The sequence below is a fragment of the Quercus suber genome, unplaced genomic scaffold (assembly GCF_002906115.3).
Source record: "Quercus suber isolate HL8 unplaced genomic scaffold, Cork oak 2.0 scaffold_1054, whole genome shotgun sequence".
Taxonomy (NCBI): Eukaryota; Viridiplantae; Streptophyta; class Magnoliopsida; order Fagales; family Fagaceae; genus Quercus; species Quercus suber.
The window spans coordinates 71,071-89,030 of NW_027070463.1; the positions used below are offsets into that span (position 1 = coordinate 71,071).

General features: G+C 33.2%; 1 protein-coding gene and 1 long non-coding RNA gene across 6 annotated transcripts; one reads left to right on the top strand and one right to left on the bottom strand.

Moving 5' to 3' along the window:
- Nucleotides 1–1,590: 1,590 nt before the first annotated feature.
- Nucleotides 1,591–7,883, bottom strand: LOC112039500 (nicotinamide adenine dinucleotide transporter 2, mitochondrial). The gene is made up of 9 exons (XM_024072375.2): nucleotides 7,377–7,883; nucleotides 7,146–7,229; nucleotides 6,166–6,272; nucleotides 5,317–5,365; nucleotides 5,030–5,142; nucleotides 2,968–3,062; nucleotides 2,595–2,683; nucleotides 2,398–2,492; nucleotides 1,591–2,284 (listed from the first exon to the last, which is right to left on the bottom strand). The coding sequence occupies exons 1-9, from the start codon at nucleotides 7,453–7,455 to the stop codon at nucleotides 2,051–2,053; spliced, it is 945 nt and encodes a 314-aa protein (XP_023928143.1). The 5' UTR covers nucleotides 7,456–7,883; the 3' UTR covers nucleotides 1,591–2,050.
- A 3,684-nt stretch (nucleotides 7,884–11,567) lies between these two features.
- Nucleotides 11,568–17,418, top strand: LOC136065624 (uncharacterized). 5 transcript variants are annotated; one of them, XR_010627248.1, is made up of 6 exons: nucleotides 11,568–11,724; nucleotides 12,565–12,640; nucleotides 13,371–13,399; nucleotides 13,763–16,361; nucleotides 16,478–16,630; nucleotides 17,385–17,418. It is a non-coding gene; the product is annotated as an uncharacterized LOC136065624 (long non-coding RNA). The 5 variants fall into 5 exon arrangements; XR_010627246.1 differs by lacking the exon at nucleotides 17,385–17,418 and having other exon boundaries at nucleotides 16,478–17,303; XR_010627247.1 differs by lacking the exon at nucleotides 17,385–17,418 and having other exon boundaries at nucleotides 13,763–13,933; nucleotides 16,478–17,303.
- Nucleotides 17,419–17,960: the final 542 nt, after the last annotated feature.

The window sequence follows — 17,960 nt, forward strand, 5'->3', positions numbered from 1 at the left end:
GAAAATACATACGTGGCAAACGGTATGCACGGTTGACATACTTAAAGCTTAGGTGGCAACTAAAATAATAATATAAAATGACACATCAGCATATGAGCAAAAATAATAATTTATCAATTTAAAGAAATTAAAAAAATTAAAAGAAAAAACATGAATTCAGATCTGTTGTTGAACATAAACCCAGAGCCCAGAAAAATTAAATCCACGAATCTCAGCTCTTCAATCCATGTTGGAAACAGAAGGCTAAAAAGAATGCGAAGGGGAGTAGACGAAGATGAAGATCAAGGTGAAGGTTTGTGAGTTAATTTGGTCCGAATTGCATGGAATAGCGACCTAAATGCTGGGTTCTTGCATTCATCATTTTGCACCACCAACCAGCCACATTTAATATAATTTCACCCCTTAAAAAAGTAAAACTAAAAAGCCCAGCATGTTACTATTAAAATTTAAAACATTGGGTTTATATTATCAAACACATGAACTAATGGATCTCAACCATCCAAACAAATTCAAATTGCATACACTTAAAAACCCACAAACAAATATTCAAAAATTTTTATTGAATCCCCCTATTTTCGCATTATTATTAGCAAAATATAAAAGACCTTGGGTTTGAAGAGTTTGGATTTAGCACTTTTTTTTTTTATAAATTTTTTTAATGTTTTGGTTTGTGGGAGAGAGTAACAGTTTTGAATTTTAAATACGAGGAGAGAGTATGAGTGGGTAGAAATAGATTTTAGCTGAAGAGTTTGGAGTCAGAGGTTTTAAGAAGTTGTAAGATCACCTTGTTCTTCATCTTCGTCTATTCTTTCTTCGCCTTCTTCTTCTTTTAGACTTCAGCTTCCAACTTGAATTAAAGAGATGAGATTTGTGGATTTCATTTGGGTTTAATTTTTTTTGGGTTTTGACTGTGTTCATGTTTAACAATAGATCTGAATTCATGTTTTTTCTTTTAATTTTTTTTATTTCTTTAAATTGATAAATTATTATTTTTGCTCATATTATATTATTATTTTAGTTGCCACCTAAGCTTTAAGTATGCCAACTATGCATACCGTTTGCCACATAAGCATTTTCCGTTAGTGAGTTAACGGTAGGGACCAAATTGAGTGCAAGTTAAAAATATCAGGGACCAAATTTATTACTACCAAAATGTAGGGACCAAATTGATTATAACTTCAAAATATAGGGACCAAAATAGTGTTTTCGCCTTAAATTAAATTAAAATGAGACTCTCCTTCAGTCATTTTCAATTTTAAGACTTGAGAAATTTCTTCATTTTTACCATTAGAGTTTATACACATTAAATTACATTTAGGAATGTACCATTTGGACGACAAGTTGAGCTAAGCTCTGTTTTGCATGACTCCTTTAAAGCCTACGTATTTCAGATAAGAATCAAAGCAAAGCAAATCAAAGAGAATCTCTGCAAATAGACTTGCTAGGTTTAATCCAACTGGGATCTTCCAACCATCAATTTTATCAATATACATGGCAGTGCAGACGTATTGAGGTCAATTCTGGACCACAACATTGAAGAAAGCATAGAAGTGATTGGCTCTGAGAAGAAATAATTTGTAGGGCTCATACTTAAAGTCACTTTAGAAGATTCTTGCTCATCCAATCGAACTTACAACTTTTGCTTCTATAACCAGAATTATTACATTTTTTTTCTTGACAAACTCAATAAAATGCTTTAAGTCCACATTCCGAATGGAACGGAGATATGGGAAGTACTAATTACAATATTGAACTCAAATAAAATTGTTTTCAAAAAAAATGCAATTGCTTTTATTCACCTTCACATTTTAAGTTATTTTTTTGGGGGCCGGACTTTTTTTTTTTCTTTTCAGCCGGACAAATTTAAGCTAACTGAGCATTTCTATTCTTTGGAAACAAAAATTCTCTAACGGTACAGAGGACAAAAAATTAGTCAATCACTGTCTGCTGTTAGTCAATTGGGTTTTATGATTGCCGCAAGTTGGTGTCATAATCTCCTCCAGTGCATCCGTTGCCCCGCAGAGACTTTGACATAGCCTTGGCGGAGCTGTCACTGCTTATTATCTGGAGGTACAACCCGCTCCAAGAATCTACGTATCATCTCGTAACTGGTAAATGTAATAACAGCGGATGGAGTTGTTCTCAACAGATTAGTTGCACAACCACGGTAAAAGCCAGTAAGGCCTTCCTTTTGGAACACCTTCTTAACACAATCAATAACCCCTGCATATCGGACTTCAGTATTTCTGGCCTGCCCTTGCTCTTGCAGCCGGGAACGCACTACCTGGTTATTTAAATTTCAGTCAGGACAACAAAAACAAATCATAAGAAAGGGAGAGTTTCTCGGGCATTAGGCCATACTTCAGTTTGGCAAAAGAAGAGTGCAGCCAAACATACCTCATGTGGGTAAGTCATCACGGAGGCAACTACTTTTGCTACTGATGATGCAACAGCAACGTTTCCTGGACTCAACGTATCAACTGTTGTGTTACCTGACAATTTAAATTTTTAAGATCAACACCAATTAAATGTAAGAAAACACACAAAATTCTAGCATATTTAACCCAATAAAGAACTAAACAAATAAGCAGTACCCCTTCTTGCCATATAAAACTTGATCTTTTCATATGCAGGAAATTGAATGGCAACATGACTTATCCCAGCCAATGAAGGAACAATGCCACTGTTTCAAACCAAAAAAATATCATGACAAAAAGAATACAGCATGGAGATTTTCTTTGTTGAATTAAAAGACGTGGAAAGCACACTTCAGTAATCGCTTTGAGCAGAATGGGTCTCAATCATTCTAACAAATCTTTTTAAAATATAATTTATAACCAATTTCAGTAAAAGAGTAGCTAGCTGCATTAATTACCACAATTATTCATAAATGTATTTAAGATTGGATCCCAGATACTGGTCATTTGCAAACTCACATAATACACATCAAACTAAGGAAGAACTTACCTATACAATCCTCGAATGCCTTCCTCATGTGCTATCCTTGTCAAAGCAGAAAGCATACCTTTGTAAGGAATTACATCCCGCCTCATTCCCTGTGTCTGAATGAAGATGAAAAAGAAATGATTATCCAAAACACCTCAATGAAACATAAACAAAATGTGATATGTCGGGAAACTTGGGTATTACCAGCCATATCATGTTATTACATTACAATATCATTTTACGAAAGACAATGCATATTCTGAGCAGCTTACAAGCACAGAATCATCAGCTAATGCCTTATATTTTAAGACTACTTAAGACGATAAACCACAACGCTACTAACCATTTTGAGACCCCTAAGTCTTGGATTAGGCCGTAAAAATGGTGGGACAGGACAGGTCATAGGTGGAAATCTTACTGACCAATAAAAACAATACTGCCATCCACTATAATTAAAAACAATTGAATATATATATATATCATAGTTTATATATGTCAATTTGTTGATGTCTTGATGATATTCTTCTAATAGCACCCTTTCCTTAATTTGGCACCTCTCCTTAATTTGGCACCTTTCTACAATTTTTTTTTCTTTAACACCCTTTTCAAAGTCAACCACTCTTCCTAAAATCAAATTGTCCATTGATATCATGTTATCAACAAATCAACATATATAAAATCTGTTTACCATCTTACCATATCAGGCTTATACAGCCCTTCATCTCATATGACAGGTTGCAAATTACAAGGATTGAAGATAATGTGAACTTTATGGAAGAGAGAGAGAGAGAGAGACCAAATCATATTGTCTGATAGTCTACAGAAAAATGAGGTATGGCTATACTAGGGTGGCAGAAGGATCAAATATTGCAAGCATATCTAGAGTGAAAAAATAAGGAGGAAAAACTTTGAGAAAGGAGGGTGAAAATAAAGCATTAACTGTTGTGAGTTGATAATTGGCTTAAATGTACCTAGTCCAATAATTACTATCTCATATACCCACAGTAATTAATAGATATTCCAGTTCTTGCTTCCCCAAAGAAGTCAAAACAACAAATCCAGCTACATTAAAATATCCATCCCTTGGCATCTCAAAGAAATGCATTAGAGAGATGTATCTCTTATTATCTTAGAGAAACAACTTGCCAGCTTAAAAGTGATTAAGCATCAACCACCTAGGGCTGCTATTGAATTAACATTTCTAGCAGTCTTCCACTGAATCTCCACTTTGTCAATTCTAAATAAACCTTACTGCTAAAATACGGGTATAGAACTTAAAGAAGACAGTTTTAGCTTCACCGTTTGGTTGCTGTATTGGTAACTAATTTTCCTTCATTGTGTATGGTATTTTCTCCACCAGACATTTTTGTGAAGGTCATGGATTCATAATTTCTACAAAAAAAATTTGAATTTTCAAGCAATAAATCACGGTTTACAAGGAGGGAAACAAAATTCCAAAAGTAGTGAAATGCAATCAACAGTGGTTATATTACTTGCAATGACAAAATCAATCCCATGTTGTAAAATGCTGTAGACATTCCTGCACATGTCTGAATGCTATGTCACAGCAAAGCATAATTTAATTGATTTAAAAAATGTCTCACTTTATCCTTACATTGTAGCTTCATCATTCTGACTAATAATGGATTCTGACAGTCAATAGTTTATTCTTTTTTCTTACTAGGCAATACTTTCTTCTGACATTCACATAATAATCAAACTTATCAGCTCTTCAGTTAGGCAAATGCTTCTCTTTCTGATGTGTGAGAAAATGTTTTGTTTTCCCAATTTTAAAATTGAAAAGAGGCAGATATTGTTGCAACTAGAAAAACCAATACCTAGTACTAAACACAGCTACAAAATGTATCTTCAAATGTCATTTGACTGTTTAAAGAGGAAAAAAAAGGTTGAAGAGAATTGCTCATGAATTAAGCATGAAACCAGGAAAAATAATTGACTCAAACACAGCTACCATAGTTTCATATATTTAAAGGCATTACAAACATCCTTTTTTCTTTTTTAAGTACGAATAATTTTATTGAAATGAGACAAGGCATTACAAACATAAGCACACCCAACTTACTTGGAGTCTGGTCTTAACAACCCACAATGGATTTGTTGTGATGGAAGTGGCAGCCCCAGCACCTGCTGCAGCTAGCATATTTGCACCAATTGTAAGTTGATTGTCGCTATCCCCTACAAAGTGGCAACAATGAATTGTAAAAGAAACCAAACCAACCAACCCAGCAAGATTCAATATTTTTCTTTACTCGGTAAATATTTATAACCCACTTGATTGAACCATTTGCCTCATAAGAAATCAAGAGAACACACATATTTTTCAACTATGTAACAACATAAAACACAAACCATGTGAATGAAGTAGCCCTTTTAGTTGCTCATAAACTGTGAAGTAGACCTACATATGAAATGAGCACTTTGTCACTTGGGAAATTATGAGAAATACACAAGAAGAAACTTCAAGTGTTAGCTACATGGAAAAGTATATAAGAAATCTCATTCTGATCAATTTAAGAGGGGAAAATAAAAATGTTCCTTATGTTTGATTTCAACTTGCCAAGAACCAACAGGATGACAAATGGCAAGTAAATTGTTCACTCAAAAGTCTTTTAAACATGATTGCCAATTACATGGTATTCGGTATTCCCTTTTCAACCTCTGATATGGCAGTGGCAGCTAATTTCATGGTATTCCCTTCTTAACCAGATAAGTGCAATAAAAGATTGGGTAGAGAATTTTGCATTCAAAGGGCCACATTTACTAGCAGCTTAAGAAATTTGTAGGGCAGAAAAGTCCACTCTTTACAGCCAGCAACACAATTGAAGGGGATTGGTTGAAGGAAGAGGGTGGGGGAAGGGTTTAATAAAAGCTTCTTACAAGCCATATGGTGAAGGTGGGGGATTTTTGAATGATAAATAGATTGAGACTTGTTAAATGCCACTAACTTAGTAAATGATACATTTCATAGTAGACAGAGAAAGCAAGAGGCAAGTTTGGGGTAAAATAGATTCTAGGAAACCACATCTTGAGTGTTACTTTTTAGAATTCCTCTCATTTTTATCTTTAATGATAACTACATATGCACCCAAAAGCATTTTTTCACAGGGGAGAATTGGCAAGTCAATCTTGTATCTCATAGAAAGAAAAAAGAATCTGAGCATTTATTTTCAGAAACAAGTCAAGGAAAGGAGTACTCACTGCCCAATTTGGAAGTAGTGCTACAATTGTTGGTGAAAGGCCACGATACATTCCCTTGAAACCTTCAGTTCTTAATATGTCCTTTAGGCTTGTAATAATGATGCTACCTGAGTGTCCGCCAAAGAGAAAAACACAAATAACAACAGCAATTAATAAGCATAGCAACTCACAGAATTCACCCTACAACTAAGAATAAAAAAATTCTCCAAATCTCTATCCAGAGTGATAGCCAACTAGTAAATCTTCATCAAGCTCAAATTTTAGTTTGAACCTTGTCCAAAACTCAAAACATCAATCAAAAAGAGTAGCTCTTATAATTTCAACCTAGTACATTGTTCCATATAATTTCCAGTTCTCATTATTGCTTCAAGTCCATGTAGCTTATACAACTTGTTAGTACCATAAAATTGATGGCGGAACTATAATACACAACATTGCGTTGAATCATCTCTAACATAGCAACATAGAAACATTAAAACTTGCAGAATCAAATTTCTAGTTTTTCAGGAAATCATAAGGGTGTAGTAACACAGTCTAAGTATACCATATACAAAGGGTAGCAAGTCCATAAGAGTTACACTTATAATTTGAAGTTAGTACAGTACTCCGCATAATTTCAAGTTCTCACTAATGCTTAAAGCTAACTTAAGTTCCATTTGGATCGAGGGAAAGTAGAGTAGAAATGACCCAAAACTAGCATATTTTTAGCCAACTCTACTCTACTCTCCTCCACTCCCACTCCCCTCTGCCTCAATCGAAACAGGCCCTTAGTCTATTAGTTACTAGCACAAAATTGATGCTCGACATCACATTGAGTCATCTCGAATATAACAATATAAAAACATTAAAATTCGCAAAACCAAATTTCTAGTTTCTCAGAACATCACAAATGTGTTACTTAACACACTATAAATCATACATAAAGGAAGCAAAAGCAATTCCCTTTGTGAAAAGAGGCAGAGATTGTAGCATTATCAAACCTTTATGAACAGGAGGAAGGCCATGGACCTGTAGCCTTGTCTTGATTACATCCAATGGACACACAAAGGTGGCAGCAATAGCACCTACAATGCAAAAACCCAAATCACCAATCACTCATTATTACACAACACAACCAAATGTAATCAAAATGTTAAAATTGGAACCAAATTTGAAACCCTAAATGAGTTAAAGCTAGGAGAAAGAGATTGAGATTGAAATGAAAAGCTAACCAGCAGAGGCACCAGCACAAGCGTTGCAGACGAAATCTCTGGTGGTCGGACCATCACAAAAATCCCTAGTTCTAGTCATGTTGAAACTCAAGAAACCAGCTGCCTTTTATTTCTTTTTACAGTTCCTATGTTTCGATACAATCTAAGGAATTAAACATGGTTAGATCTATGTATTTATAGTTATGGTTTTGTTTAGTTTAGTTTGTTCACATTTGAATTTTGAATTTTGACCAAACCCAAAGCTAAATATTAAGAAAAGAGGAGAGAAGAATCAGAGAAATTTGGAGTTATCGTCTTTGAAGGGGTTGAATTGGAGTCGTTGAGAGGAACGTGTAAGGGACTCTTATTAGAACGGGAATTCAATCAAAACTTTAATTTTCTAGTATTTCTGCGCAGTGCCAGTGGGTATTGGGATTCAGATCCCAAGTAGAAGGTGTAAGTGTAACTTCCAGGCTTGCTCTCGCTCTCCACTACTGTATCTAATATTACCTCTTTTTCCCTGAATTGCATTCTATTATTATATGTAGACAAAATTTTAAAGGGTAAAATACAATAAACTACCTATGGTTTGAAGAAATATTAAGGGTTTTTTTTTCAAAATAACATCTTTTCTCAAACAAATTCGTTAGTTAGTAACATTTCCAAACTATTTAGCAATTAACATTTTGAGTCTAAAAAACATGAGTTCACTGTAGTAAATTGAGTCTATTAAACTCGATTTTTATGTGGAACTCAAGTTTTAGGAACTCAAGTTCCAATTCCTACGTCTCTTTTCCCTTCCAATTCTTTTTGTTTTTCGTTCTTTTTTTTTTTTTTTCTTAAGACCCAAATCAAAAATTCAGAAAATACCCAAAACTCTTTTCTTTTTCTTTTTCTTTTTCTTTTTCTTTTTTTGAGAATCAAAAAATACCCAAAACTCAAAGGCTCTAGTTTTTACAAATCTGGTTTAGAGAGAGAGTGAGAATACGATTTTTTTTCCTTAAAACCCAAATCAAAATTCAAAAAATACCAAAACCCAAAGGCTAAGGTTTCTGCAAGTCTGATTTTTATAGAGAGAGAGAGAGAGAGAGAGAGTGAGAATCCGAACCGTTGCTAATGCATTGCTACATTTTTGTGGGTTGCGTTGCTACGTTTTCTGGGTTGCGTTGTTGCGTTCTTGTTGTGGGCATTGCTACATTTTCTAGGTTACGTTGCTGCTGCGTTTTTAGTCGCTCTACTGCTGCAACTAAGGTCTACACCTGTCTTTCCAAGGCGTTGGAGGGATTTCTTGTTTCTTGGTTGATGGTAGCCATTGAACGCATCTAGACCATGCAACTCTTTTGTCTCAAAAGCGGTGATATGGTTAATCAAAATTGTTCCTATAAACAACGCCAACTGATGATGTGCTAGAATCATCAATGAGTTATAGGCTCCAAGTCACTCCAATAGATACATGTGAATAGGACCAAATGGACTAAACAGAAGGCACCGATGTGGTACCAGCCAAAAACCCTCCGAAGGTCAAGTTAGTAAATGAAAAGTCTCTAAGAACTCTATAGTGAGAGAGCTAGAGAGTTTCTGCGTACTTAAGAAAAGTAGGGGTTTGGCACTTATATAGTGGTGAGTGGTGAATCAGAATTCCTTCAAAGTAGGGATCTTTCCTTGTTGTGAGGGTCTAGCACTTAGGGTTTCCAAGATTTTAGGATACCTTTCCATATGAGAGGGATATGGGTGAGTAATGGGCTTTGTCTTTCGTGTTATGCAAGATGTTTCGACATATAGGTATTCGTGGGGATCAAGCCAAGCCACGCTGGACCGGTCAAACTCTCCACCCCGTCGGCCTCTTCACCCCATCCAAGGGTCCCTCATCAGCTTAAAGAAGCGCTTGTTAGGTTGTCATTGCAGGGTCGTCGTTTGTGTTACTGTCACCCTAGGTCTTCCGTTTGTTTCCGTGAAGCTGATGGGCCCGTGGGCGCCATTGGCTCCCTTGCATAACGTATCCAGGAGTATTGAATCTATATCTAAAATACCCCTATCAGTAACTATTTATCATACCAGATTCCAATAGAATCTCCATTCCTTACTTGCCATTGGTATCCTTGTTGTACTATTGATTGAGCTGAAAAAATACTTCTCCAAGCGTACGATGGGTGATTACCCAATTTAGTGAATAGGAAGCTTCCATTTGGAAAATATCGAGCTTTAAATACTCCGTGAACCAAACTATTAGTACAAGTTTGTAACTGCCGACCCTGTTTAGCCAATAGGGCTAAATTAAAGGCTTTTAAATCTCAAAAACTCAATCCACCTTCTTCTTCCACAATCACAACAACCAACAAACAAGGAAATCCACTGGTACTCACTGTCTGAAATCAAAACCCACCATACCCACCTTCAACGTGGAAGCCAACCCCCATGAAGACCACCATACCCAGATCCCATCACCATCGATCTCCAGGACCACCGTACCGATCCACCACCAACCTCCATGGTAAAAGCTTCATTGGGTTCTCTCTCTCTCTCTCTCTCTCTCTCTCTCCCAAACAGAAGTCATGGCCAAAAGTGTGTTTCTCATTTGCATGCTTATCACCATTACCACCAATAGCAGTGGCTTCCCCTTCCTTCCGATCTCTCTCCTTTTAAACCCCTCATACTTTTTCTCTCTCTCTAACTCTTTGCTTATGTCGACCCACGCCCATGGCAGGGCCTCCTTGCCCGACTCTCTTTGTTCGACACCAGACCACTGAACCCATTACTTAAGCTTTTCTTCTCTCTATTTCTCTCTCTTTGATCTAAACCGAACCCATATCCATGGTGGAACCTATTTTTTGTGTTGTGATCTTTGTCTCTCTCTCTGAGATCTTGTGTTGTGTTATGTGTTTGTTGTAATATGTGAGCTCTCTTTGTAATTTGTGGGCATTTCATTGATTTGTACTTGTTCTAATTTCAGAGAATTTGATTTGTAGTTAGGAATTTTATTTGTCAAGTTCATATACATTTATTTTTAAATTTCAAACCCTAATTTTTTTTTATTCATTTTATGTTTGTTTTCATCTAAAAAATGTATTTTTTAATGGTGAAAACGGGGAGGTGAGTAACTCACTAACAGAAGTAACCTTAGGCGAGCAAAGTGTTAAGTTTTAAACCACGGTTAGGCAAAGTGAAAATGGTCCAAACCATAGATGGGTTTACTATAATTTGCCCTTATTTAAAAAATTAAAAAAAAAAAAAAAAAAAAAAAAAAAAAAAAAAACAAACTTATTACACCAATTCATTTTCCTAAGTGACACATATATGAACAATGAATGGGACACACATTTTGTAGGGTTCTCATATCAAGCACAGATGAGTAATAAGTATTGTATTAAAATTGAAGCAGTGCCATTATTGTGGTTCACTAAAATTAAGAAAGTTCAAATGGACACTAGACGCAAAATTAGATTCCAATTAAAATCTAATTTGAGTTCTAATTAAATTTTTCTCTAAGTTTTGGCTTTATATATATATATATATATATGGGAAATGCTAATGAATGCCCTTAGGACATTGGGTAATAATCAATTTAAAAAAAGTTATTATAAGGAAAAAAAAAAAAAAACAATTAGTGTTTTGACAACTTTTTTCATTTCCCATAAAAGTGGTGTCAAAACTTTCCTAAATTGGATAAAATTGATTGTTAAACAATGCCCTAAGGGCACTCGATAGCATGACCCTATATATATATATATATATTCACCTAAGTATCCCATCAAGATCTATCATTTTTCCCCTTCCTCATAATTTTGTACATGAACACATCTCAAGAGTCTCCAATCGATTTATTAATAAAATGTCTTTAGTCTAAATGACTTTGGGACCAATTAAAGCCCCATAACCCATATATTATTTATATTTATTGTTATTGTTATTATTATCTATATATATATATATATAACCGAAACCTTTGGAGCTCTCACAATTTTTCACGTCACACTATTTTCTTTTCTTTGTCTTTTTTTTTTTTAGGTTTTTTTTTATCTTATATATTTATTATTTGTCTTCAACATGTAATTATCTTATCAAATATTACAATAGTTTCGTTTAAGTAAAACTCTATTAGATATATGTTTCAAAAACTTGAAAATTTTACTTCAACTAAAATTTTATAACAAAAATTTTAATAAATATTGAACCCGATAATACAAAAACCTAAATTCTTATTAAACCCGATAATAAATACATAAGCACGTTTAGGACTACCTCAATCTCAATAAACGTAGACCTCCCTTCTTTCTCCTTAGTCTCATTAAACGCAGAGCTCTGGCCTATCACTAATTCACTTCATGGTTGATTCAAGCCTTTGCACAGCCAAACCCCTGAATGTCTTCAGGTTTTTTTTAAAATTTTTTTTCTTAAAATTTTATAAATTTGGGCGTTTAATAGAATTTAGTTTTGGGTATGGTTGGTTGGTTTTGATTTACTTAATTGGGTTAGATTCAATTTTAATTAATGTTCACTGTACTTCGTTCAAGAAATTGTTGATTAGGGAGGTATTCCTCTTCAGAAGATTAAGAATGTAGATAATCCAACTAAGATGCATGATGACTAAATCAACTCCTTCGCACAAGTTCAAGTACTACATGAATTTGATTGGTGTTTGCAATTTGAGTTTATCCTCTCTCAAGGGCTTTGGTGAAAGTGTACATAGAAGTATTGTTTGTGAGGCTTGATCTAATTCAAGGGTCAAGGTAGAGATTTTTGGCTTGGCTTGAGCATAACCTCAAAGTCGTTGCTTATTTGTTATTAGTTTGGATTCTTTTAATTTTTCAATGCATGACAGTATTATGTTAGGTGTGTTTGAGTGGTATTTGATTAGCAATTTGCCACGTCTGGGTTTTATATATACCCTCTCTTCTTTGTATTTGGTACATGTCTCTATACTAATTTTTGCTTGTATTTTCATTCCTATTTTTTATTTGTAAGATCCTTCTCAAGTTTATAATTATTTTATACTTTGTAAAAGCCCTTTTGCACATAAGGTAGAAGTCATGTTCAAAGTTTAGCTCATTGAAAGAGGGGCGGCTCAGTGATGATCTCCCTCTTAAGTTTCTTCTTGGTTGGCATTTTTATTTTTAGCAGCTGATCTTTGCTATGCAATCTTCTAACTCCAAATTTTAAAGCTATGAACTTTTAGTTGATGATATTTTAATATTTTATACTTTGTTGCTAGGATTGCATTAGGGGGAATTCAATTTCATTCCAACCAAGCTAAATAAGGTTGTTGTAATGTTAGCTAATTGTGCAGGGTGAGTTATCTTCATTTTCATGATTTCTATTTTCAATACATTATTACAACATTATGTTCAAAATCCTAAATTCCTAGATGTGAGACTAGCAACTTTTCATATGAAATTCAAGGAATCTTGGAAATTTTAAATTAACATAAAACATGCATCTCAAAGAAGATGTTCAAATTTATGTTCCATCCCATCTCTCTCTTTTTGTGTTATTGCTTTGGTTTTTAAATTTTGTTTAATAATAATAATGATTTTTGTTGGGTTAGTGTGAAATTGTAGGATTCAAATTATAAATAATTTTGTGTTTTTATTTAGTGTGTTTGGGATTCAAGAATCTTTATATAGTTGTTTTATTTGTTTTATCAGTTGGTTGGTTTCAACTTTGATTCATGGTTATTTTGTTCTTGACTTTCTATCTTCTGGGTATTAAATTTTCAAGATTGATGTGAAGAATTGGGATCCTTTTCTGATGTTGGACTATTTTTCATACATGAAAAATTACAATCTGATATTTTTCAAATTTCAAATTTCTTTTATTGATATGGATTGCAATGACTCCTTCTAGTGGAATTCCAAATCATCCACACATAGATTTTGCCCTCATTGTTGTTTTTGATATTATGTGAATTCTTTTTTTTTTTTTTTTGACATCAAAGATAGAATATTATGTGCATTCATTAATCGTGGATCATTGTGTATAATTAATTAGGTATATTCTGATGTGATTTATGTTTTACAGGTTTTGAGATTGTCACGTACATGTTATAGGTATACTTTGTCTCAAAGCTATTCAATTACTTGATTACTATTAGGTTTAATTGAAAAGAAACTGAAGTTGAGTTTTTTGGATTTTAAGGAGATATTACTCATTAGGATTGTATAGGCCATAAGGTTACAATTAGACCCGATGATGTGCAAGTAAGACATATTAGTTGTTGAAGAATTGGGATCCTTTTCTGATGTTGGACTATTTTTCATGTATGAAAAATTACAATCTGATCTTTTTCAAATTTCAATTTTCTTTTATTGATATTGTTGACTCGCTGTTGATCAATAGGAATTAGAAAATTTATGTTAGAGCTTTATTATATGAAACTTATTCCTCTTGGTTTCATATATTTTTTTGTGCAGTGGATGACAATAAGTTGAGGAAACATCCAACCCTGAAATGCATGCAAGAAGAAAAACTCAAAGGGATTACAGCTTTAGGTCAATTTATGTCAGAACTCTTCTTTTTTTGAAGGGGTTCTTAAAAGTAGAAGTTCTCAAATCAATGATTCTATCAAAAGTTCATTCTCTTAGGTAAGTATCTTTGTCTAAGCCTTTTTATAGTGGTAGTATATTGTTCTATCCCCATAAACATCCATGACTTAGATTTGCTACCAAAAGAAGAAAAAAGCTTTAAGTGGATATTGTTTGGGTTGGTTGGAAAATTCTGATTATAAATAAAATTTACTAGAAATATGTTATTATGCGATAAGTTGAAGCCTATGAATTTATTTATATAATCGTTTCTATGTGATATTGTGATTAAGATGATTGATATTTTGGTAATTGATAATTCTCAAAGTTAAGTTGGTTTATATATTCTTTATAGGTCTTTATTGATTTCTTTAATTTATAATTTTGTTTATATAGAACTGTTAGCATTTAGATGTATTTGTGTGTTGTTATCTTTAGAATAAATAGATAATGGCTTTGGGAATTTACTTTTTTTACCTAAGTAGCTTATAAATCTTGGGGTTTTGAAGTTTATTCCATTATAGTTTGCCACAAATCCATTTGATATGACCTATTATCTATGACTTTAAAAGAAAAGGTTTGAGAAAGGGCTTTTCTTGGCCCTATTTGATGCTTTGTCAATGGGTATCATGACAACAATCTAAAATCTAATTGACGTGTACAAGTTAGAAAATTAATAAAAATAAACCTAGCAGCACAATCACTTTTTTTTTTTTTTTTGATTCATTTATATTATTTTGTGCAATTTTGCAGCAGATTTTCCTTTTAACTATGTACTAATTATAACAAGTAGATATGTTATCTAAGAATAAAAAATCTATCCCTAATCTGAAACTCACAAAGATAGACTTCTCAGTTTGAGGTAGAGTTGGCCTCTTGATATGTACAATTAATAGACAATTGATCATTAATTTATAAATATATAATGAGTGCTTTATTGAATTGCCACTTCCTTTTAGGTGTGTGTTTCTAACTTCTTTCAATTTCTTTTTGATCTATTTTCCTCCAATTTTCCAGTATCTTCTAATATACTTTACAAATATTCTAGAATGGTAATGCACATTTAGCTGGAAAAGAAAAAGGAAAAAGAAAAGTTGTGCACATCACTTTTAAGGATTCTACAATCACACGCTGCTGAATGCAAATTAAACTAGAAATGTCATATTTACATGTTTGCACGTACCAAATTAAAAATGTCATATTAAGTTTCCACATACTGACTTGATTACTTGTATGCATATTAAATTATTTATTATATGAATGAATAATCATGCATATTGGTAGTATCTGAGAAGAGTACTAAAGATTCATAATCATATCTCTTAACTTTTTAATATTGCTATTGTTGATGTGATGCTACTTTAAATTAGTGAGAATGGGAATTTGAATTGTGCATGATGACCTATAGAACATATGGGGTTTGATGGAAGGTTGAATAATCAAAACGCTTTGAAATGCATATCATTTATGCCAATGGTGTGAAACCACTCCACAAACATTTTCATGCATGATAGCGTAGTGATTGACTTTGTGTGGATGGTAGAAAAGATTCACGTCTAAGATATATGTGAAAGCATTTTTTAAACTCTTTGCTTTCTCTTTGCCCATTAAATAATAAGTTTAGGGATATAATTTTTTTTTAAAAAAATATTAAATTCCTATTTTTCCTATTTTAATATTGAAGTTAGATAAAAGAGCTACACTTCTCAAATTAAAAAAAGACCAGGTTTTTACATTTCATGTTAAGCATGTGCTCAATGCTTTATATTCTTTTTCTTATTTGACATGCCAATGCTTTAGACGATGATTTTCAAACCACATGCTCATATCTTTTGATTTTCATGATAGAAATGATGGATTGTATGTAATTTAAAGTCTTTGGTGTTATCTTTAATGTGAGTTACTAAATTCAATTGCGGATTAGTGAAACGAAATAATATTATAATATGATTTTTATTCTGTTAAGTGCAGGGGCGAAGCCACATAGTGGCTTGGGGGGGCCCCAGGCCCTGCAAAAAAAAAAAAAAAAAATTCCATTAGAGTAGGTAGAAAAAAATTTTGGGCTCCCCCAATATTGGATAGCTGGACCCCCCATGCCCAATTCTCAACTATTCTCCCAAGCCCAGCTCAAATATTCTCCCAAGCTCAGCTTTAGTTTTAGGCCTTATTACCTTATGTATTCCAAATAAAACAAGCTGGCCTGCTCAAGTCTAAACACTAAAAACAAAACTTCACTTTCTCTTCATCTCAAAAAACCCACCCACTGACCCACCGAATCCCTTTCTTTATTTCTTATTCTTTTGTTTGGTCTTCTTTGATACACTTTCATTTGCACCGGTACCATTGCCTACCTACCAGCACCCAAAACTCCAGTCCTCTGTACTCATAGTCCGGAAAAAATAAAAATAAAAAATAAATAAAGTAAAAAAAAAAATCCTGACCAGTTTTTTCTTTCTTCATCAGCTTTAGTTTTGGAACTTGGTGACTTGTGAGTTTTCTTCTCTTTCTTAAGCATTAGACATTCATCTCTTTTTAGTGTCTTTTTTTTTTTTTTTTCTCAACTATCTACACCTAAATATTCACATGCTCTTTATATTTTCATAGATTTTTAGAGAAATACATGATTGAAGGCATGGGGAGATTGTTTGTGATGAGTCTTGAAGGGAAGATCTAAAGTTGAAGGCAGTCAGGCAGAGGTAGTAGGCATTACCACACGGGTGACCCATCTTTGCACTTTGTGAAGACAAAGTTTCTAAGGTAAAATTGTTTTGATTTATTACCTATTTTTGATTAGTTAGATATCATGTGACTGTAAATGTGGCTGTAGGTGTTGTTAAATTGTTTGGTTTATGTTGTGTACAATACTTGTGTGTTTAATTTTTGTTTTTGTTTGAGGGGTTATTATTAATTAAAGTCATATTAAAAATGGGTTGTATGTTTAAATTATAATAGAAATTTTGTTTTTTCTTGAGTATAAATAACATCCATATAACTAAGTAAAAATTTCTAATTAAAATTTTATTTTTTTAACTTCTTTTTAGGTTAATTTTTTAGTCATATTCTTAAAGCTAAAAGAATTATAAGCAAACAAAAAACAATTGATGCATTCTTTAAGAAAAAAGACGTTAGCAATTCAGAAATTAGGACACATGTGCCTGTAGAAACAAATGTTGATACTTCAATGCCTGATGAACACTCTGACCCCTCCAAATGCTCAAGAATTCAATTTGAAAAGATAGATCGTGATCCAAGATCACGTAAACAAATATGTGAATTCCCTATCAGCAAACAAGATGAAATCCGACAAGCTTATCTCAAAAAAGGTCCATATCAACCTAAAAATATAGATTATCCATACAACGATGATACTCATCGTCGTCGATTTCAACGTTCATGGTTCGAATCGGCCCTCCATGTAAAAATTCCTGGCTATGCCCTGGTTAAGTGGACATTTTCATATGGTGGTCTTTGTTATTGTCAAGGAAGTTAATAAGTTATTTTCTTTTTCAAGGCATGTAAGCTGCACTTTTGGAGATCTAGGGTACATGGAAAAGAAAGAACATTGTCAAGGGCTTAAAACAACTTATTTTGCTCTTTGGGACCATGATTTAACTTTGTCTTGAGGTTAAAATGAGATTACATCATACAAAGATACAATTGTATACAGTAAAGAAGATTTCCAACCATGAGAAGTGGAAGCATATAAGCATAAACAAATTATTTTTGTATTTATTTGTATGTAATTTTTTGATGTTATATTATTGCAATTTTAATGTGGAAATTGTTACTATAAACTTTGATTATTTGTTCAAATGTACAAATTTTATTTATTAGTGCTTAATAAAGGGAAAAAAAACATATAATATATTAAAATAAATTTCCTGAACTTTCCCGTGCATAGCATGGGTTAGCGACTAATTAAAGATGTTTTCAAAAGGGTGTCACTTTAACATGAACACTACAATTGCCCAGAGTCTTCAGTGGTCTTTAATATTAATATTTTCTATTTGGAATATTTGGTTATCAAATAAACTTATTTTTCAATTGTTGGATTCCCGAATTCCACAAATTGTTCATGCACATAAGT